This window comes from Martes martes (genome assembly GCF_963455335.1).
Source record: "Martes martes genome assembly, chromosome: 4".
Classification (NCBI taxonomy): domain Eukaryota; kingdom Metazoa; phylum Chordata; class Mammalia; order Carnivora; family Mustelidae; genus Martes; species Martes martes.
Window position 1 is genome coordinate 113,772,938 of NC_137891.1, and position 24,145 is coordinate 113,797,082.

Sequence of the window (24,145 nt, forward strand, 5' to 3'; positions counted from 1 at the left end):
GAAATATATAGGTAGATGTGGGACACTTGGTCCCATGCTTGTGAATTATTTTCAAGGGAGACCAGGAGGATGAGTATATGGTACTTTTTAGACTTGCATGGGAAATCCCAGAACACTATTGGGGATTCAGATGTTGTGTGGCCAGAAAGAATGATAGTACAGTTGACCCTTGAACAACACGGGACCTAGGGAGTGCTGAACCCCTGCACTGTTGAAAATCCATGTATTACTTTTGACTCCCCCAAAACTTAACTACTGATAGCCTACTGTTGACCAGAAACCTTACTGATAACATAAACAGTTGATTAACATTTTCTGTTATGTATATTCTACATAAAGTAATCTGGAGAAAAGATGATTTTAAGAACATCATAAGGAAGAGAAAATACATTTATAGTACTGTATTGTAAAAAGTCTGTATAAAGTAGATGTATACAGTTCAAACCCGAGTTGTTCAAGGGTCAACTGTAAATGGATTTTCGACTGCATAGGTAGTGTGAGGGTTGGTACTCCTAGCCCCTGTGTTGTTCAAGGGTCAACTGTATATACTTTTCTGTGGCATTTGTCATATTGTAATTGTTTCCATGTTTGTCTCCTCATACTCCATTAGTGGTGAGCTACTTGAGGATAGAACAAGACAGGAACCGTGTGTCTTACTCATCATCCCACTCAATGCCTGGCCCTGTACTTACCCTTATTAAATATTTGTTGAGTGAAATTGATAGAGTTGTATTGGAAGTGAAGAACTGAGAGGGAATATTAAATCCCTGAAGCTGAGGTAGCCAGATTTTTGAGTCATTGTCAGATAGCATGTAAGATCATCTTGTTTCTTCTGAAGAGTAGTCATGGTTAGTTTCTGAACTACTACTTCTACTTTGGCTGTAGGAATTTGGCACTGATTTTGAAGTCATGATATTTGGCTACTTTTTTTTTTTTTTTAAGATTTTATTTATTTATTTGACAGACAGAGTAGGCAGAGAGGCAGGCAGAGAGAGAAGGGGAAGCAGGCTCCCCGCCGAGCAGAGAGCCCGATGCGGGGCTCGATCCCAGGACCCTGGGATCATGACCTGAGCTGAAGGCAGAGGCTTTAACCCACTGAGCCACCCAGGCGCCCCTACTTTTTTTTTTTTTTTTAAGAAAGAAAGAGAGGGTAATGGAGCAACAGAGGGAGAAGGAGAGAAAATCTTAACGAGGCTCCATGCAGAGTCCTATGTACAGCTCATTACCACAATCATAAGATCATGATCTGAGCCGAAATCAAGAGTCTGTGCCTTAACCAGCTGATGCACTCAGGCACTCCAATATTTGACTTTAATATGCTATTGTTCTTTGGAGCTTGGGTTCGAGAATGTTATCTATAGGTTTTAATTTTAGACTCCTAGGCGTATTAACTGAAGTTAAATTTTTTCTTTTCATTTTTCAAAATACAAAAGAATTATTAAGAGACCTATAGGTCTTTTAATTGAGGACTTTGCAGGTATACGTACAGGAGGCATTACTTACCCACCTCCTAATGGATTATTTTTATTTTTGAATTATGGAAGAATAATATATTACCAGCAGAGGGTATTATATCTAATTTTAGAATACCTGGGTTAGTCTTACTTTTAGCATTTATTAGTAAGTGTGAGCCTCTCCGAATTTGTTTTCTATTTGGAAGAATTCTTGATTCTGTTCCATCAACTATAGCACCCCCTGCCCAGTAACAACAGAATGCTAGTCTCTCCAGTCACAGAAGTGGCCCCACTGGTTGCTCAAGTGAAGGTGGATAACACTCATGATTTTTCTTTCTCCTTCACTCTTTACATTCACTTAACCAAAAAGTTAATTTGTGTGGACTTCCATAATATCTTGCATGCATCTGTTTTCTTTGTCTGCATCTATTTTCTTTGTCTCTCCTGCCCCCACAATAGCCTAAACCTTAATTATATCTCACCCATACTTCTGTAATAGTCTTCTCGCTAGTCTCCCTACTTCTGTTTTTTCCTCTGTAATTTGTTGTTTAAAAAGGAGAGTACTCAAAAAAAAAATAAAATAAAAAAAATAAAAAAGGAGAGTACTCTTTTTTTTAAATTTGTCAGAGAGAGCGAGAGCGAGAGTGAGAGAGGAAGCGCACACACGCAGGAGGAGTGGTAGGCAGAGGGAAGGGCAAGCTCCCTGCTGAGTAAGGAGATCCGTGTGGGACTGGATCCCAGGACTCGAGGACCTGCGCCAAAGGCAGATGCTTAACTAACTGAGCCACCCAGGTGTCCCAGAGTTCTCTTTTTGTAAAACAGAAAAGAAAATTTTTCTTTGCATGTTTAAAACCCTTGTGACTGCCAATTCTACTCCAAATAGATTCCAAATTACTTTCTTGTAAGACCCTTAATGATTGGGCATCCATTGCCTTTTCATCTTTCTACACTTCCATTTAAATTACTATGTGTTAGCCATAATTGTCTCCTCTTGGTTCTTCTAACTTGTGTTGTTCGACATGGAGGCCACTAGCCACATGTAACTATTGAACACTTGAGCTGTAGCTAGTCTAAATTGAGATGTGCTGTAAGTGTAAAATACACACTGAATTTCAGACTTAGTATTAAAGAATGTAAAATATTTCGTTAGATATTTGTTGAAATAATGTTTTGGATATGTTTGGGTTAAATAAAATATATAACTTCACTTCCTTTTTACTTTCTCAAGTATAGCTCCTAGAGAATTTAAAATAACTAATGTGGTTTGCATTTGGGGTTAACCTTGTATTTGTATTGGAGAGCCCTTCTCTAACCCACCAAGCTTTTAAATTCCTCATGGACTTTGTACATGTCATTCCCCCCCCCCCATTTTTTTGGCTAGCTCTTTGTACAGGTGGCTGCTGCTTGTTCATCTTCTAGATCTTAAGTTGAATACTGCCTCTTGAGAAAGTCCTTAACCATTCTATCAAATTAAGTTATTGTTTGTTGCCCTTATGTCATATATCTTTTTCCGCATTTGTTTGTTCAGTCTTTTACTTTTAACTAGCTCCATGAGGAGAAAGAACTTGTCTGTTTTGTTTTTGACTATATGTTCATATGTATTCAACACCCAGTAAAGTACTCTTTTAGAGGAGGTTCTGAATAAAGAAATACTTGTTAAATGAGTAATGCTAGACTGTTTTCTTCTCAGATCTGTTTTAAGGATCAGCTTTGTGAAACTATTTTATAAACTACAAAGGTCTGTACCAATTTTATTTGTATGCAGAAAAGCTGAAGAAATTGGTTGTATATCCTTGGAAATTAAGATTTAATTGGATGAAGCAAAATCTGTGAATTTAGCCTGCATTTCAGTGTGTTCTTCAAACTTTGTGTCTAATAGTTGGATGTACTACTCTTGTATTATATTGCCTAGAGTTTTTGAGAGTTGTCGTGTTTTGTAAATAATCTTTAAAAAGCATTACTTCTATTCCTTTCCTTCAGGAGTTTTTTCCTATACTATACTTTTTTTCTTTGTAGGGTTAGTTAGGTATTTTAAATAGTATCAGACCTCAGAAATAACAGGTGCTAAAATATTTGTAAATGAACCCTTGTTCCCTTCAATTTTGGCAGTATATTTTTCTTGGCAATTCCTTAATGTGCTGAGGTTATCAGAATACGGCTCATTATGCTAGTCAGTATTCAGGTATCTCTCTTGCTTAAGTTATGAGTGAAATTCTTTAAGAAATAGTAACATACTGATTTGAGACCATCAGTAACAGCAGAGGTCTGGAGGAGGAGTAGGAATATGATTCTTTGTAAACTGTTAGAGATGGGGACAAGAAACAAGCAAGATTCCAAATATAGTTCTGAAATGTATAGTTAGTTTACGTCTCTGTAAGAAGCAGCTTAGGAGATCTGTTGGGAAGACACGGATGGGCCTTTTTAGTAGTAATCGTAGTAGTAGTAGTAATAGTAGTAATAACAGAGGTAGTAGAGGTAGTAGTATAATAATGGCAAACATTTGAGTGCTTACTATGCCAGGTAGTGTTCTAAGTGTAATAAAATGTTTAATTTTCATGTAAAGCGTATAGGATTGATACGCCCTTTTTTTTTTTTTAAGAGTGTATTCATTTGAGAGAGAGAGTCTGAGAGGGAGAGAAAGTGTGCGTGCCACACTAGAGGGGTGGGGAGGAAGAGAGGGTGAGGGAGAAGCAGACTCCCCTGCCTCTCTCAGGCGGGGGCTCTAATCCCAGGACTCTGGGATCTTGATCTGAGCCAAGGGAGACAATTAACCCATTGAGCCACACTGGCATCCCAATTGATATGCTTATTAATCTACTTTGTCAGAAGAGGGATTGAGGCATTAGCTGGTTAAAGTAAATTGCCTAAGGTCAGACAGCTAGTAAGTGGTAGAAATGCCTAGAACCTGGGTATGGAGTTCATATTGATTCAGCCTAGAATAAAAGAAAAAGTGGCCAAAGATAGATTTGTGGGGACAACATCTGATAGAGCATAGAAAGGATCCAACAAAGGAGAGTCCTGAGAAGTAGAAGGAAAACCCTCAGAACATGTTGTTATAAAAGCCAGGGAAAAGAGAAGAAAAAATGAAAGTAGGAAAATAGCTGCATTTATTGAGTGCTAGGTATATGCCAAATACTTTGTCTACATTTTATTATTATTATCTCTATTTTAGAAATAAGCTGAGGCTTAATATCAGCAGTAAGTAGACATGCTGGAAGTAGAATCTAAGAAAGAGAAGAAATCAAGGAAATATATCATCAAACAAATAAATCAGGAAAACTTCCCAGAACTGAAGTCATGAGTTTCTAAGTTAAAAGAGCCCATCAACGTGCTAAATTAAAAAAAAAAAAAATATTTGCATCAAGGCATTTCATTGCAAACTTCAACTAAGGGACCAAAGAGAAGAGGGAGAAGTTCCGAGACGTGAAGGGAAATAGGATAATTAATGTAAGAGTGGTTTCAGACTCTTCATCAAAAATAATGGAAGGTAAAAGACAACTGAAGGCAGTATCTTCAAAAATCTGAGGGAAAATTATTTCCAATTTGGTTTATAATGCAGCCGTATTTTTAAGTGTTACAGTAGAATAAATATTTTCACATAGGCAGTGTCTTAAATTTACCTTTCAGGAAGCTATGAGAGGAGGTTTCTCACCAAAATTAGAGAATGTATCAAGAAAAAAGAAGAAAGACAAGGGGTTTTGGAAACATTATCCAGTCCAACGAGGGATGAAGGAAATACCTGGATCACAGTGAAGGGAGATCCTCAGTGACAGTTGAGCACCAGGAGTAGCAGGCAACCAGTCCAGAGTAGAGAAGGTCAGAGGGTTTTAAAGTGGTCATGTTCAAAATACAAATTTGATTCGTAATGAAGAGGGTTGTCAAGGATTCCCTGCATCGGAATCTGCTCTGTTATTTTATGGAGCAATTTGTTCATACCTAAGTTTTTCAGAGCATCTTTCTTAATATATAATTCATACACTATACAATTTCCCATTTAAAGTGTACAAGTCAGTGGTTTTCATTACCTCAAAAAGAAACCTTGAACTCTTTAGTTGTAGCTCACTGCCCCTCCACTCTCTGCAGTCCTAAGCAATCACTAATCAACTTTCTTTCTATAGATAATGCCTATTCTGGACATTTCTTATAAACGGAATCATATCTGGTATTTCGTGCCTGGCTTCTTTGACTTAGCATAATGTTTTCAAGATTATCCATGTTAAATCTGTCAGCACTTCATTCCTTTTTATAGCTGTGACCCAAGTTTTTAAAATGTAAATTTAATTACAGACTGCTTTGCCAGTGAACTAAGCTCTTTTGTATATCTTTACTGAAATGTTTCTATTTTTAGTCTCTTAGTGAGAATACAAATATTTATAATAAATAAATAACTTAAAATAAATATAATAAAATATAAATAAATTATATTTATGATTTATCTTATAATGAAAATATTTATAATGAATTAGTTATATCTGTATCACTCAGAAAACAAGATTTTTTTTTAAAGATTTTATTTATTTATTTGACAGACAGAAATCACAGGTAGGCAGAGAGGCAGGCAGAGAGAGAGGGGGAAGCAGGTTCCCCGCTGAGCAGAGAGCCCGATGTGGGGCTCGATCCCAGGACCCTGAGATCATGACCTGAGCCCAAGGCAGAGGCCTATCCCACTGAGCCACCCAGGCGCCCTGAAAACAAGATTTAAAAAAAAAAAGATTTTATTTATTTGTCAGAAACAGCACAGTAGGCAAAGCAGCAGGCAGAGGGAGAGGGAGAAGCAGGTGCCCCACTGAGCAGAGAACCCCATGTGGGGCTTGATCCCAGGACCCTGGGATTATGACCTGAGCCCAAGGCAGATGCTTAACCACATGTCCCAAAAAATAAGACTCTTACTTTAAGAAAATAGCTTACTTGTTAAACAAAAGGCTTTCTTGAAATTCTGATTTCTTGACATTGCTTTAGCATGCTAATCAAAATGCCATTTTAATAGCAGTGGAAAAGTAATGATGTGGTTTAAATGCATTTGACTCTGAGCCACAAATCAATGATAAATTTTCCTAACTGAATTAAATGCTGTTCTCTCAGGCCTCTGAAGCATTAATCTAATTCTCTGGTTCTAATGTCTACTTATATTTCTTAGTGTACTGTGCTTGTGTCTACTTATATCACACTACAGGTATGTAAAAAGATGCTTTTTCTCAACCATCTGAGCCCTTGATCCCCTCAAAAACAAGTTCAGAATGGTGTCTTTGCTAATTATACTTTAATTTCCTGGTTTCATTTCATTTTAAGTCTTGTTAAATATTTTAATTTTGTGAGATAGTATGATATTGTTCCAGGTACTGTAGCTGTATACCAAACCACCATAAAACTTAATAGCTTAAAATAATTGCTTTAGTATTCCGTGGATTCTGCGGGTCAGGGCTTTGGACAGAGCATTAGGAGAAGGGCTTGTCTCTGCTTCAAAAATGCCTGTGAAGCAGAGAAGCTGAGAGGACTTAGAAAGGCTGGGGTTGATTCTTCATCTAGGGTTTGGAATCATTTGATGGTATATTCACCTTCCTGTCCAGTGGTTGATGCTGGGACCCCAGCTGGGCTATTAGCCAGACTGCCTGTACTTGACCTCTCCATGTGGTCCATGTGTGGGCCAGTTTAGGTTTCTCAACAGCTTGGTGTCTGGGTTCCAAGAGTAAGTTCCAGTAATCATTTTTGATATATATTAATTGAGGCAGTCAAAAATCCAAGGAGGTCCAAACCAAGACACATATTTAAAATGGCAAAAAATAGTGATAAAGAGAGAGTTCTAAAATTTGCAAAAGAAAACAGTTACAGACAAGGGAAACCCCATAATACGATCAGTGGATTTTTCAGGAAAAACTTTGCAGGGCCGATGGAAGTGGCATGATATATTCAAAGTGCTGAAAGGAGAAAATCTGCAGCCAAGAATACTCTATCCAGCAAGGCTATCATTTGAAATAGAAGGAGAAATCAAGAGTTTCCTAGGCAAACAAAAACTAAGGGGTTCCTGATCACTAAACCAGTTCTACAAGCAATGTTAAATGGGACTCTTTGAGTGGAAAGGAAAGACCATAAGTAAGAGTAAGAAAAGTAGGAAGCACAAAAGCAGTAAAAATAAGTATGTCTATAAAAACCAGTAAAGGATTTACAAAATAAAAAGATATACAGTATGATACCATATACCTAAAACATGGTGGGGGTTGGGAGGGAGAAGAGTAAAGAATGGGTTCAAACTTAAGTGATCACCAACTTAATATAGACCACTATATGCGGAAGATGTTATATTCAAAGTAGTATCCACAAATTAAATACCAGTTATAGGTATGGAAAAAAGAAGAGAAAGGAACCCAAGTATATCATTAAAGAAAGCCAATTAATCATGAGAGAAGAGAGTAAGGGAAGAGAAGAACAGAGAAGAACTACAAAAAACAACCATGAAGCAAACAACAAAATGGCAATAAATACATAACTACCAATAATTACTCTGAATGTAAATGGACTTAATGCTCCAATCAAAAGATACAGGGTGATGGAATGGATTAAAAAAAAAAAAAACAGTAGAGCAGATCAATGAAACCAGGAGCTGGTTCTTTGAAAAGATCAACAAAATTTATAAGCCTTTAGCTAGACTCATTAAAAAAAAATCAGGAATGAAAGAGGAGAAATAACCAATATCACAGAAATAGAAAGGATCATAAGGGAGTATTATGAAAAATTATATGCCAACATATTGGACAACCTAGAAGAAATGGATCTAGAAACCTACAACTTCTCAAAACTGAATCAGGAAGAAATAGAAAGTTTGAACAGAACCAATGTAGGGCTTGAACTCACAACCCTGAGATAAAGAGTTGCACGCTCTATGGTCTGAGCCAGCCAGGCACCCCCACTCTCATCACTTTTATTCAGCATAGCACTGGAAGTTGTAGCTGTAGCATCATACATGAAGAAAGGAATGAAAGCATTCACATTGGTAAGGAAGAAGTAAAACTGTCACTATTTGTAGAAGACATGATACTATATATAGAAAACCCTAAAGACTCCACCGAAAAACTAGTAGAACTGTTAAAGAAATTCCATAAGGCTGCAGGATACAAGATCAATATTCAGAAATCCTTTGCATTTCTATACACAGATAATGAAGCAGCAGAAAGAGAAATTAGGAAAACAATCCCATCTGTAATTGTACCAATAATAATAAATTTAACCAAGGAGGTGAATGACCTGTACCCTGAGAACTATAAAATATCGATGAAAGAAATTAAAGATGAGATAAACCAATGGAAAGACATTCCATACTCATGAATTGGAAGATACCGATAAATGTCCATATTACCCAAAGTGATCTAGATATTTGCAATCTCTATCAGGATACCAACAGCATTTTTCACAGAACTAGAATAAACAATCTTAAAATTTGGAACCACAAAAGAAACCAAATAGCCACAGCAATCTTGAAAAAGAAAAGCTAGATGTGTCACAATCCCAGATTTCAAGATACACTACAAAGTTACAGTAATCAAAATAGTATGGTGTTGGCACAAAATGCAGTCACACAGAACAATGGAACAGAATGAAGAGCCCAGAAATAAACCCATGATTATGTGGTCATTGATCCTTGACAAAGGACGCAAGAATATGTAATAAGAAAAAGACAGTCTCTTCAGCAAATAATGTTGGGGAAACTGGACAGCTACATGGAAAAGAATGAAACTGGACCACTTTCTTAGACCACACACAAAAATGGGATTAAGGATCTAAATGGGAGACCTAAAACCATAAAAATCCTAGGAGAGAGCACAGGCAGTAATTTCTCTGACATTGGCCATAGCAATATTTTTCTAGATATGTCTCCTGAGGCAAGGGAAACAAAAGCAAGAATAAGCTATTGGAAATACATAAAAATAAAAACCTCTGCACTGCAAAGGATCCAATCAATAAAACTTAAAGACAACTGACAGAATGGGAGAAGATATTTGCAAATGACATATCCAATAAAGGGTTAGTATCCAAAATAGATAAAGAAGTTACACAAATTAGCACACAAATAACATGTAATACAATTAAAAATGAGTGGAAGACATGAAAAGACATTTCTCCAAGGAAGGCGTACAGATGGCCAGCAGACAAATTGAAAGGTCCTCAACATCACCCATCATCAGGGAAATGCAGATCAAAACCACCTCATACCTAACAATGGCTAACATCAAAAACACAAGAAACAAGTGTTAGCAAGGATGTGGAGAAAGGAGTTCTTTTGCAGGGTGGATGGGAATGCAAACTGTCATAACCACAGTGGAAAACTATGGAGTTTCCTCTAAAAATTAAAAATAGGATTCCCATATGCTGCAGTAATCGCACTAATGGGTATTTACTCAAAGAATATGAAAACACTAACTGAAAAGGATATATGCATCCTTATATTGATCGGAGCATTATTTACAGTAGCCAAATTATGGAAGCAGCCCAAGTGTCCATTGATAGATGAATGGATAAAGTAGAGGTGAGATATATCATATATATGATATCTCTCTCTTATATATATATACACATTATATTATACACACATATATCTTATATATACACATTATATAGGTTGTATATATCCTATATATACATTATATAGGATATATATAATATTATTCAGCCATAAAAGGAAGACTTACCATTTGTAAAAACATGGATGGAGCTAGAGAATATAATGCTAAGTGAAATAAGTCAGAGAAAGACAAGTAGCATATGATTTCACTCATATGTGGAATTTTTTTTTAAATTTTACTTATTTATTTGACAGAGATCACAAGTAGATGGAGAGGCAGGCAAAGAGAGAGAGGAGAAAGCAGGCTCCCTGCTGAGCAGAGAGGCCCATATGGGGCTCGATCCCAGGACCCCGGGAACATGACCCGAGCTTAAGGCAGAGGCTTTAACCCACCGAGCCACCCACGTGCCCCTCATATGTGGAATTTAAGAAACAAATGAATAGAGGAAAAAAGGGAGACAAAACAAAAATCAGACTTTTAAGTAGGGCTCTGTGCCCAACATGGGGCCTGAACTCAGGACCCTGAGCTTGAGTGTTACATGCTCTACTGAGTGAACCAGCCAGGCAACCCCCCAAAACAGACTCTTAACTGTAGAGAACAAACTGATAGTTACCAAAGGGGAGGTAGTTGAGGGGTGGGTGAAATAGGTAAAGATGATTAATAAGAGTATACTTGTCTTGATAAGCACTAATATACAGAATTGTTAAGCCACTATAGTGTATACCTGAAACTAATATATCACTCTGTGATAACTACACTGGAATTAAAATAAAAATTAAAAATTAGAAAAGAAATAAAAATAGTCATTTTTGGGAGTTAAGAGCATCCATATAACTTAAAATACAAAGCAATAGAGGAACCATGATTGTTTTTCATTGGAGATGCTATTAAAATATTGTAGTGATATCTAAGATTCCTACTAAACTTTATTATTTTATTAAGATTTTGCTTTTTTTAGAACAGTTTTAGATTCATAACAAGATTGAGTGGAAAGTACAGAGATTTCCCATATACTCCCGGCCCCCTCAACATGCATTCTCCACCAGAGTGGTACATGTGTTATCAGTGATTTACCTACATTGACACATCATAATCACCCAAAATCCTTACTTTACATTAGTGTTCACTCTTAGTGTTTGTTGTGCATTGTATGGATTTGGTCAAGTGTGTAATGACACATATCCATCATGATGGTATTATACAGACTATTTTTACTATACTAAAAATCCTCTGTGCTCTGCCCATTCATCTCTCCCCTATTCCCAACTCCTAGCAACTACTGATCTTTTTACTGTCTCCATTGTTTTGCCTTTTTTGTATCGTTGAAATAATATATTATGAAGTTTCCTGAGATTGACTAAGCCCTTTTACAACTGAGATAATAAGTCACATACCATAAATCCATCCATTCACTTAAAGTGTGTAGTTCAGTGGCATTTAGTCTATTCACAAGGTTGTGTAACCATGACCACAGTCCAATCCCAGAACGTTTTTGTCACTCCAAAAAGAAATCCCATGCACATTAGCAGTCTTTCCCCAGGGCCCTTGAAGCCACTGATCTACTTTCTGTTTCTGGATTTGCCTATTCTGGACATTTTATGTAAATGGAGCCCTGCAATATGTGGTCATTTGTGCCTGATATCTAAGCATTTTTAATGATAGTTTCAACCTTTCCAAAATATGTTCATATTTAAAAATAAATGCATAACCCCTCTATGAGGTAGACAGGAACTTTGTGATGTAATGGCATTGTCAGATTTACTATGTCTTCATGACCTCAGTTTACCATAGAAGATTTAGAGGTGACAGGGTGAAGATTTGGAAAAGTACTGTAGAGTTAAAGGGAAAATAGAACGTGATGGTATATGAAAAATGAATCAGTCCTTTGGGATTTCTAGAACCATGTGTATTAAACTTTATTAAAATGCAACTGCAATGAAATACTTTGGTTATATTTCAGTATTTAACATATGAAGATGAGTTACTGAGCCTTCAGTAGTTCTAGATTGAATCTCGTATCAGCTGAATTTCAGCAAAGTTGAAAGGATGTCAGGATCGTGCTCTTCATTATTCCAGACTCTTTAAATGGAAGCCTGTTGCTACAGTGTGCAGAAGGGGTATGATAAATTTATTTGTTTTAATAAATGAAAGCAAAGTAGGAATCTTTTGCCTTTCCTACAGTTAATTCTAGTAGAGAACTCGTATATAATGGAAATGTGAAATATTAATTTTTAAAAGTTGTAAGCATATTTGAAATTAATGGTTGGTATTAATAAGGGGTAACATTTTTCTGTAAATATATGTGTTAGGTATTCTGTTTACTGTGATTGGGGGATGCAAATTAGTGCAATCCTGATAATTGAATTTGTGGCTGTAATTATATAGAAACGATCAATAGGGTAACAAATCACAATAGGCTATCTTGTGGTATACCATGGCTCTCCTTTCTTTGGTTCCTGTCTGGCTTTTTGCCCTGAGGAGCTGTACTGCTGTTCTCTGCATTGGTGAGGATTTCTTTTGCCTGGAAGCCTAAATGATCTGCCCATTTCTCCTTTTCCTTGGGCCCCATGCTGTATCCTGCTTGTCTTTCTTGGGGATTCTTCCCTCAACAGTAAGAGTCCCCTTGTCCCTTCTATAATACTGTTTCCAAGAGAAGTAAATTCTAAAATATGTTCCTGAAAATGAGAGGTATTCTAAGGTTAATAAAACTTTTGGCCCTTTCAGCACTTGTAATCAAATTTTTGTTTAAGTTCCAGCCTCATATTGAGTTGCTTAACTTTGACCTTAGAATCCCTTTTCCATTTTATCCTTTCCTTACATCAAAGTATCCTGCTGGTTTGAGGGGAGGAAGTGGGGGGCAGAGGGATAGAGAGTCATCTGTGTATTGAGGTGAGGAAAAAAGCCTTGGGTAACCCATGAGGAGAATAGTGATTGCTAAAATTGTCTCAGTGGGGATTATATGCCTTGGTATTTTAATTTCTGTGTGTATGAATTGCTATATATAATTAAGATTAGCTGAGACTATGCTGAATCCGAAAATAATTTGCAGTGCTTTAGCCATTTACCTATGACATAAAATTTAAGATCTTTTCAAAGCACATGAAAGCATGTCAGAGTTTTTAGCCTTAAATATCTAAGTACTTCACAATCAAGGAGCCCTTTTCGTGATAGTTTTTAGAAAATACAGTCCCTTAAAAAGCCTATTAACACCTTATTTTGTAAACTCATTTTAAGAATGTTTAGTTTTATATAGGTATTCAAATATGGCTATTTTTTTAAATTAGTGAAGTGATAATGCCATGTTCAAATATTATTTATGTTTATTTTGTTTTTCATCTGTATTTGTATACATATTTGTATACATATCTCCTTAGGAGATGGGCATAATTTATGGTAACTTAATGGACATATGTATAATTCACTTAATCTTAGAAATAAGGATCTTAATTGTTTTTTAAATTCTGGTTGCCCATTTAAAACAGAAAGTTCTCTTCAACTTCCGACATTTGGTTCTTATAATAGCTGCTTTATTATAGCCATTGGTGGGGATGTCTACTCTTCGTAGGCATCCTGTTCTATTTCAGAATAGTTCTATGTGAAAATTGTGCCTTGCATCTCTCCCACTCTGCTCACTCAACCATTTATCATAATTTTGTTCCTCTAGAAAGAGTCCCTTTTCTACAAAAATACTCTTAGGCTGTTTGGAGGGAGGTGCCACCGGTCTCCTTACATCTTATTTAGGCTAAGCAACCCCAGTTTTTGTTCACTTATTGGTCATGTTACAGCATTTCCCCATCCTCATCACCCAGTGGACATGTTTTAATTCCTTTGCTTTTAAATGTTTTTGACTAAAGAATACATTTTACATCCCAACTAAATATACCCATAAATATATGTACAGATAGTACATAGTTTTAATACATATATGTAAGCTAACAACAATTTCACAAGGCAGTTTATATTTACACTGATATTTTATGTTCTTTTTCATTTTTAAAAATGCAGGTGTTACCTGTCATATTGATTTTATTACTCCGTGATCGATTTTATCCTGTAGTTTGGAAAACACTGTTCTAGTTTGTTCATGTTACAGAACTGAAATATTTTCCAAAAGCCAGGTGTTAGGATAATCGTTGCTAAAGTAGGTTTTGCCTTTATCACCTCAAAGAAAATATTGTGATGGTCATTATTAAGTAAAACTTAACAGGGTTGTCATGTTCTTGGTAATGAATGCAATAAAACTAAAATATATTCAACTTTCATTTTTATCCGTAGGTGGCGACAGACAAGGTTGCAGAAAAGCTGAGTTCTACTCTCTCATGGGTGAAGAACACAGTATCACATACAGTCAGTCAGATGGCCAGTCAGGTGGCAAGTCCATCTGCCTCATTACACACTACATCCTCATCTACCACACTATCTACACCAGCCCTTTCACCATCTTCCCCTTCACAGTTGAGTCCAGACGACTTAGAACTCCTGGCTAAACTGGAGGAACAAAATAGGTGAGTGAAGTTGCTTGGCTTTTCTTTCTTTGCAGTTATATGAGCTCAACTGTCCATTTGTATATATATGCCATAATCAAAATGTACTCATATTGAGTGTTTATTTTCTAGTCTTTGGCTCCTTGTTTATGAAAATTACTTAACAGAAGTATTCAAGTCTTTTTTGGAGGAGTTGGTCTTAAAACTAAAGTTGTACTAAAATTTTCTTCTGGCTCAGATAGCTTTAGAGATTTTTCTTAAGATGGCAAATGCCCTGAATTGTTCCTGAATTTCATAATTTTTTTAAGGCAATAAAACTACCATTTCTTTTCTTTTTTTTAGACTTTATTTATTTATTTGAGAGAGAGCGGGGGAGTGGGAGCGGGAAGGACAGAGAAAGAGAGAGAAGCAGACTGCCTGCTGAGCAGGGGGCCTGATGAGACACGGGGCTTGATCCTAGGACCCTGGAATCATGACCTTGACTGAAGGCAAATAGATGCTTAACTGACTGAGCTACCCAGGTGCCCCTAAAACTACCATTTTTGATTTAAACTCTCAAACTAGTCCCCTTTGGTTAATTTGTAAAGTAATTTAATTTAGGGTAGATACCTAATTTATGGTTTAGAGTGGGAAATCTCTTAATTTATTTAAGAAAGGCAAAGTATCCTTCTCTCTTAATGGGAATGAAATAAAATAGTTGTTATACACACACACACACACACACACATACACACACACATACATACATACATATATACACAGAGAATGTATACTCTGAATCCTGTGTGCACTTCACTATATTATTATCAGAAGCTCTTTTGGCCATCAGCTACAAAAGAATTATTAGAAGAGCCCGTTTGTGTTCAGTCAGGATATATACTACCACTGGCTTTAAGGGTTATAACAGAGACAACTACTTTTTTTTTTTTTTAAGATTTTTTACTTATTTTTCTAATAATAGAGCACAACAGGGGGAGCAACAGACAGAGGGAGAGGGAGAAGCAGATTCCCAACTGAGCAGGGACCCCAATGTGGGGCTCGATCCCAAGACTCTGGGATCATGACCTAAGCCAAAGGCAGACACTTAACCAACTGAGCCACCCAGGCGCCCCACAGAGACAACTTCTAACAGCTTTTTTCATACATAATTGACATAATAAAGTACACATATTTAAGGTGTGCAGTTTGACAGATTTTGACATATGTATGTATCTGTGAAATAATCACCGAACTCAAGAAAATGAACATATCCACTATCCCCTTTCTCATCCCCAGGCAGCCATTAATCGGCTTTCAGTTACTATAGATTAGTTTGCATTTTCTAGAATTTTATAGAAATGGAATAGTGTATACTTTTTTAAAATGGAGTATTTTACTCAGAGTAATTATTTTGAGATTCATCCATGTTGTAGTGTCCATGTGTAGTTCATTTTTTCATTGCTTAGTAATATTCTATTGTATGGATATATCATGTTTGTTCACTTTTTGTTATGAAATGTTGTGAATATTATTTATGTATACAAGCCTTTGTTACATAGATGTATGCTTCATTTCTCCTGGGCGGATACCTAGATTTGGAATGACTGGTTTATATGATAGGTGCACGTTTAACTGTCAAATGGTTTCCAGAGGGCCTGTACTTTTCTCACATTCCCACTATCAGTGTATGAAATTTTTAGTTTGTTTACATCCTTGCTGATACTTGGTATGGTTAGGCTTTAATCTTAGCCATTCTAACAGTTATTGGTATCTTGTATTTTTAATTTGTATTTCTAATGGTGTTGAGCATCTTTTCATGTGCTTATTTGCCATTGATGTGTCTTCTGTTTGAAATTTTTGCCCATTAGAAATTAGGTTATTTGCTTTCTTTCTTCTTTTTTTTTGTTGTTGTTGTTGTTTGCTTTCTTATCATTGTATTTTAAGAGTTGTTTGTATATTTAGGATATGAGTTCTTTATCAGATACATGCTTTTAAAATATTTTTTTCCCAATCTATAGCTTATCATTCTCTTAAATAGTATCTTTTGAAGAATGTAAGTTTTAAATTTTGATGAAGTCCAATTTGAAATTGTTCTTTTATGGATTGCGCTTTTGGGACATTCAAGGTCACACAGCTTGACTCATAATTTCTTACAGAAGTTTTATAGTTTTAAGTTTTATGTTTGTGTCTGATCCATTTTGAGTTAGTTTTGTATATGGAACAAAGTATAGATCAAAATTCATTTTTTGAATATACATATTTAATTGTTCATGTACCACTTGTTGAAAAGCCTATCTTTTACTTCACTTAGGTACTTTTGAGCTTTGGTCAAAAATTAGTTGTTACTGTATGTGTAGGCCTATTTCTAGACTTATTCTATTCCATTGATCTGTTTTCTATCTTAATGCCAAAACACTACTGTTTTGATTACTGTGACTTTATGTCTTGAAATCAGATAGTGTTAATCCTCCAAATAGTTCTCCCATTTGATTATTACTGGAACTTAGCATTCCCATGTGAATTTGGAATCAAGAATTTAGAATTCCCATGTGAATCAAGTTGTTAATTTCCACAAAAATACTTGCTGAGATTTTGATTGGAACTCTATTGCCTCATGTATCCTGCTACCTTGCTAAACTTGTTCTAGTAGGTTATGTTGTTGTGTTTTGATTCCATGAGATTTTTGTATGTAGATGAGCCTGTCATCTGTGAATAAGGTGCTTTTACTTCTTCCTTTACAATCTGGGTGCCTTTGTTTCTCTTTTTTGCCTTACTGCAACTGGCTAGCACCTCAAGTACAAATTTTAGTATAAGTGGTGAACATGCATTGTTGTTTTTCTGATCTTAGGGATAAAGCGTTAGATATGTTAATGGTAGATTTCTGTAGATGGCTTTTATCAGATTGAGGAAGTTTGTTTTTCTTCCTTGTTTGCTTAGAGTTTAAAAGAAATAGGTGTTGGATTTTGTCAAATGCTTTTCTTGCATTTACTGAAATGGTCATATGGTATTCCTCTTATAGTTTAATATAATGAAGTACATTTATTTTTTTTTTATTTTTTATGAATTACATTGATTTTTGAATGTTAAACCAACTTTGCATTCCTGGTATAAACCTGCTTGGCCATGATACATTGTCTTATAAAATATTGTTGGATTTAATCTGCTGAAATTGTATTTAGAATTTTTGCATCTATGTTCATGGTGTATATTGATCTGTAGTTGTCTTGGGATTTTTGACATTTTATGTACTGTCTCTGTCCTTATATTATCTTTTCTAATATAAATGTTTGATGTTGTACATTTATTTTCAAGCCCTGCTTTAGCAATAGCTGTTTAAATTTATTGAGACTTGTTTTATGGTCCTGAATACAGTCTTATTTTGTTAAACATTTTATGTGAATTTGAGAAGAAGGTATATTCAGCTGTTGTTTGGTGGAGTAATTCTATTAACATTGATCAAATAAGTTTGATTGATAATGTTTAAGTCTACTATATCTTTGCTGGTTTTCTGTTTACTTGTGATATCAGATATTGACAGAGGAGTAGTGAAACCTCCAACTATAATTCTGGATTTGTCTGTTTCTCTTTAAATTCCTTTAGTCTTTATTTCATATAATTTGAAGTGTATTATTAAATATATAAACATTTGGATTTGTTATGTCCTCTTGTGAAATGCCTTTTTTATCCCTGGTAATATTGTTTGCTTAGAAATTGACTTTGTAGAATTAATACCTGTTCTTTTGAAGCTGTTTCAAAAAATAGAAATGGAGGGGCGCCTGTGTGGCTCAGTGGGTTAAAGCCTCTGCCTTCGGCTCAGGTCGTTATCCCAGGGTCCTGGGATCGAGCCCCGCATCAGACTCTCTGCTCAGCAGGGAGCCTGCTTCCACCTCTCTCTCTCTGCCTTCTTGTGATCTCTGCCTGTCAAATAAATAAAAATTAAAAAAAAAAAAAAGAAATGGAAGAAAACTTCCAAACTCTTTCTGTGAGGCCAGTATTACCTTGATCCCCAAACTGGACAAAGACCCCACCAAAAGGGAGAACTACAGACCAATATCACTGAGGAACATGGATGCAAAAATTCTCACCAAGATACTAGCCAGTAGGACCCTACAGTACATTAAAAGGATTATTCAACATAAGCAAGTGGGATTTATTCCTGGGCTTCAAGGGTGATTCAACATCTGCAAATCAATCAGTGTGATGCACTACATTAATAAAAGAAAGAAGAAAAGGACAAGAAACATATGATCCTCTCAATAGATGCAGAAAAAGCATTTGACAAAGTACAGCATTCTTTCCTTTTTTTAACTTTTAATTTTTAATTTTTTATAAACATATAATGTATTTTTATCCCCAGGGGTACGGGTCTGTGAATTGCCAGGTTTACACACTTCACAGCACTCACCACAGCACATACCCTCCCCAGTGTCCATAACCCCAACCCCCTCTCCCGACCCCCCTCCCGCCAGCAACCCTCAGTTTGTTTTGTGAGATTAAGAGTCATTTATGGTTTGTCTCCCTCCCGATCCCATCTTGTTTCATTTATTCTTTTCCTACCCCCCAAACCCCCAATGTTGCATCTCCACTTCCTCATATCATGGAGATCATATGATAGTTGTCTTTCTCCAATTGACTTATTTCACTAAGCATGATACCCTCTAGTTCCATCCATGTCGTCGCAAATAGCAAGATTTCATTTCTTTTGATGGCTGCATAGTATTCCATTGTGTATATATACCACATCTTCTTTATCCATTCATCTGTTGATGGACATCTAGGTTCTTTCCATAGTTTGGCTATTGTAGACATTGCTGCTATAAACATTTGGGTGCACGTGCCCCTTCAGATCACTACATTTGTATCTTTAGGGTAAGTACCCAGTAGTGCAGTTGCTGGGTCGTAGGGTAGTTCTATTTTCAACTTTTTGAGGAACCTCCATGCTGTTTTCCAGAGTGGTTGCACCAGCTTGCATTCCCACCAACAGTGTAGGAGGGTTCCCCTTTCTCCACATCCTCACCAGCATCTGTCATTTCTTGTACATTTCTTTGTACATTTCTTATGCAGACTTGTTAATTTTAGCCATTCTGACTGGTGTGAGATGGTATCTCATTGTGGTTTTGATTTGTATTTCCCTGATGCCGAGTGATGTGGAGCATTTTTTCATGTGTCTGTTGGCCAGAAATATGTTGGCCAGAAATGTCTGTTCATGTCCTCTGCCCATTTCTTGATTGGATTATTTGTTCTTTGGGTGTTGAGTTTGCTAAGCTCTTTATAGATTTTTGGATACTAGCCCTTTATCTGATATGTTGTTTGCAAATATCTTCTCCCATTCTCTCAGTTGTCTTTTGGTTTTGTTAACTGTTTCCTTTGCTGTGCAAAAGCTTTTGATCTTGATGAAATCCCAATAGTTCATTTTTGCCCTTGCTTCCCTTGCCTTTGGCGATGTTCCTAGGAAGAAGTTGCTGCGGCTGAGGTTGAAGAGGTTGCTGCCTGTGTTCTTCTCAAGGGTTTTGATGGATTCCTTTCTCATGTTGAGGTCCTTCTTCCATTTTGAGTCTGTTTTTGTTTGTGGTGTAAGGAAATGGTCCAATTTCATTTTTCTGCTTGTGGCTGTCCAATTTTCCCAACACCATTTATTGAAGAGGCTGTCTTTTTTCCATTGGACATTCTTTCCTGCTTTGTCGAAGATTAGTAGACCATAGAGTTGAGGGTCTATTTCTGGGCTCTCTATTCTGTTCCATTGATCTATGTGTCTGTTTTTGTGCCAGTACCATGCTATCTTGATGATGACAGGTTTGTAATAGAGCTTGAAGTCCGAAATTGTGATGCCACCGACTTTGGCTTTCTTTTTCAATATTCCTTTGGCTATTTGAGGTCTTTTCTTGTTCCATGTAAATTTTAGGATTATTTGTTCCATTTCTTTGAAAAAAATGGATGGGATTTTGATAGGGATTGCATTAAATGTGTAGATTGCTTTAGGTAGCATAGACATTTTCACAATATTTGTTCTTCCAATCCAGGAGCATGGAACATTTTTCCATTTCTTTGTGTCTTCCTCAATTTCTTTCATGAGTACTTTATAGTTTTCTGAGTATAGATTCTTAGCCTCTTTGGTTAGTTTTATTCCTAGGTATCTTATAGTTTTGGGTGCAATTGTAAATGGGATGGACTCTTTAATTTCTCTTTCTTCTGTCTTGTTTTTGATGTATAGAAATGCAACTGATTTCTGTGCATTAACTTTATATCCTGACACTTTACTGAATTCCTGTACAAGTTCTAGCAGTTTTGGAGTGGAGCCTTTTGGGTTTTCCACAAATAGTATCACATCATCTGCAAAGAGTGATAGTTTGACTTCTTCTTCGCCGATTTGGATGCCTTTAATTCTTTTTGTTGTCTGATTGCTGAGGCTAGGACTTCTAGTACTGTGTTGAATAGCAGTGGTGATAACGGACATCCCTGCCGTGTTCCTGACCTTAGCGGAAAAGCTTTCAGTTTTTCTCCATTGAGAATGATATATGCGGTGGGTTTTTCATAGATGGCTTTGATAATATTGAGGTATGTGCCCTCTATCCCTATACTTTGAAGAGTTTTGATCAGGAAGTTTTGCTGTACTTTGTCAAATGCTTTTTCAGCATCTATTGAGAGTATCATAGTTCTTGTCAAATAATCCATTCAAAAGAATGGGCAGAAGACATGAACAGACATTTCTATAAAAAAGACATAACAAATGGCTAACAGACACTTGGAGAAATGCTCAATATCACTTGGCATCAGGGAAATCCAGACCAAAACCAAAATGAGATACCACCTCATGGATACTGGTGAGGGTGGAGAGAAAGGGAAACCCTCTCACACTGTTGGTGGGAATGCAAGCTGAGGCAGCCACTCTGGAAAGCAGTTTGGAGGTTCCTCAAAAGGTGAAAATATGACCCAGCAATTGCACTACTAGAGATTTACCCCAAAGATACAAATGTAGTGATCCAAAGGGGCACCTATACCCCAGTGTTGATATCAGCAATGTCCATAATAGCCAAACTATGGAAAGAGCCCAGATGTCCATCGACAAATGAATGGATAAAGAAGATGTGGTATGTATGTATGTATGTGTACACACACACACACACACACACACACACACACACACCCAGGAGTACTACACAGCCATCAACAAAAATGAAATCTTGCCATTTGCAACAATACGGATGGAACTAAAGGGTATTATGTTTAGCGAAATAAATTAATCAGAGAAAGACAATTATCATATGATCTCAGTGATATGTGGAATTTAACAGGATCATGGGGGAAGAGAGGAAAAAATAAAGAGAGAGGGAGACAAACCATGAGAGACTCTTCTTTCTGGCAGGGACTCTTTTTTTTAAATTTAAATTCAGTTAATTAACATACAGTACATTATTAGTTTCAGAGGTAGAGTTCAGTGATTTATCAGTTTTATATAATACCCAGTGCTCATTCCATCTAGTGTCCTCCTTAATCCCCATCACCCAGTTACCCATCCCCCACTTCCTCCCCTCTAGCAAATGCCAGTTTGTTTCCTGATTAAGAGTCCTTATGGGGTGTCTTCCTCTCTGATTTCATCTTATTTTATTTTTCCTGTGTTTCTTTCTTTTACTAACCAGAATCATGTTGTATGTATTGTCCTTTGATGTGCTTGTTGGAGATGGTCTCAGCCTAGCTCACTCCTTTTATTCATTGTACATTTCACAGAATTAGTGTCACTATTTGGGTTGCTTCATTCTGCTGTTATAATTATGTCCACTTTTGTGCACAGACTTGAATACAGGGACCGGAATCTGAGGAGAAGAGTGTCAGTTTGAGTCCTTGTCAATATGAAGTGAAGGCATGTTGACTTGACATTGAGCAGCTGGTAGGCCATGCATGCTGACTTGGGCAGGAGGGCAGCTGGACTGTGAATTTGAGACCCATAGGCTGATAGCATTGTGTGTGACAGGAATATGGATGGTTTTGCTTTTAACTTTTGTTTTTCTGGGAAACTGTCTCTCCTTCTATTCTGAATTAAAGCCTTGCTGGATAGATTATTCTTGGCTATAGATTTTTTTTCCTTTTAGCACTTTGAGTATATCATGCCACTCTCTTCTGGCCTGTGAAGTTTATGCTGAAGAACTCACTGATAGCCTTATGGGGTTTCCCTTGTACGTAACTGCTTTCCCTTCTCTTGCTGCTTTTAAAATTCTTTATCACTACTTTTGGCCATCTTATTTACTTTGCATCTTGGTGCAGACCTCTTTGGTTTGGTTTTGTTGGGGGCTCTCTTTGCCTCCTGGATTTGGATTTCTCTTTCTTTCCCCAGATTCAGAAAGTTTTCAACTATTATTTTTTTAATAAATCTTCTGCCCCCTTTTCTAGCTACTATCCTTCTGGGATCCCTATCATGCGACCATTATGCTTGACAGTGTCGCTGAGTTCCATGAGTCTATTCTCATTTTGAGTATTCCACCCCCCCATCTGCTCTGCTTGATTACTTTCTATTACTCTGTCCTCCAGGTTTTTGATCTGTTGTTTTACTTACTTCCTCTTGTTTGCTATTTATTCCAGGTGGTCCTTTTTTATTTTCATTTAGTGAGTTCAGTATATCTGATTGGTTGTTTTTTAGGTATCCCATCTCCTGGTGGAGGGTCTCATGGATGTCCTGGACTCCTTTCTCAATTCTAGCGAGTATCTTTATGAGCATAAATTTTGTTTTAAATTAAATTCACTATCAGACATATCACTTACCTCCATTTTGTGTAGGTTTCTTGCTATGATTTTGTTCCATTCTTTCATTTGGGACATATTCCTGTATCTCCTCATTTTTGTCTATTGCTCTGTCTCTGTGTGTTAGGAAAGTCAGCTACGTCTCCCATACTTGAAAGTAGTGGCTTTATGAAGAAGAGGTCCTGTAGTGTGCTCAGTACAGTGTCTCCTTTTCACCAGAAAATGGTGCTTCAGAGGTGTCTCCTATGTGTATTGCTACAGGGGTGTCCTACCATTGTGGTGGACCTCTGTTTGCCTTCAGTCCTGTCTTTGATTTGTTCTCTGCCTGTTGTGGGCAGAGTCTGGTACCTGTGTTGTTAGTTGGCTGGCCTGGGGCTGCCTTGGGCTTGAGTTCAGTAAGACCAGATGTTTGCTAGAGATGAAGTGGCACCAAACTGTAGAGCACTTTTCATGTATTGTTCCCTGAGAAGCTTTGTTGGTGGGTGGGGCCTCAGTCAGACTAGCTGCCTCTCCCAGGTGCTGGGCTCACAGACTGGTGTGTGGTTATCTTCCCCTCTCCCTGGAGCAGAATTCAATTTGCAGTGGTGCTGACCATTGTCTGTGGCACTGCTTTGATGGGATCTTGCTAAGAGCAGTCGGAGGGGGTGGATCTGCTTCTCTGAGGCCTCTTGTCTGCGTCCGGCTATGGAGAGTCTGTTCTGCCAGTCTTCGGGTTGCTTTTTTGGGTTATTTATGCCAAAGTAGTTGTTTCTTGGTGGCCATGTGTCAAGAGGTGAGCCAGGGTCCTCCTGCTTTGCCATCTTCCCAACAGCTGTGTTCAACCATAAGAGACTCTTATTAATAGGAAAGAAATTGAAGGTTGCTGGAGGGGAAAGGGCTGGGGGATGGGGTAACTGGGTGATGGATGTCAAGGAGGGCATGTGATGTAATGAGCGCTGGG

General features: G+C 37.0%; 1 protein-coding gene across 2 annotated transcripts in view; it reads left to right on the forward strand.

Annotated features, from left to right (window-relative positions):
• Positions 1-24,145, forward strand: part of EVI5 (ecotropic viral integration site 5) — a 199,076-nt gene that overhangs the window by 21,677 nt on the left and 153,254 nt on the right. For both annotated transcript variants that reach the window (XM_080800425.1, XM_080800427.1), the window contains exon 2: positions 14,285-14,514. In XM_080800425.1, coding sequence (XP_080656551.1) covers positions 14,366-14,514 — 149 coding nt within the window. In that variant the 5' untranslated portion in view covers positions 14,285-14,365. The remainder of the gene's footprint in view (positions 1-14,284; positions 14,515-24,145) is intronic.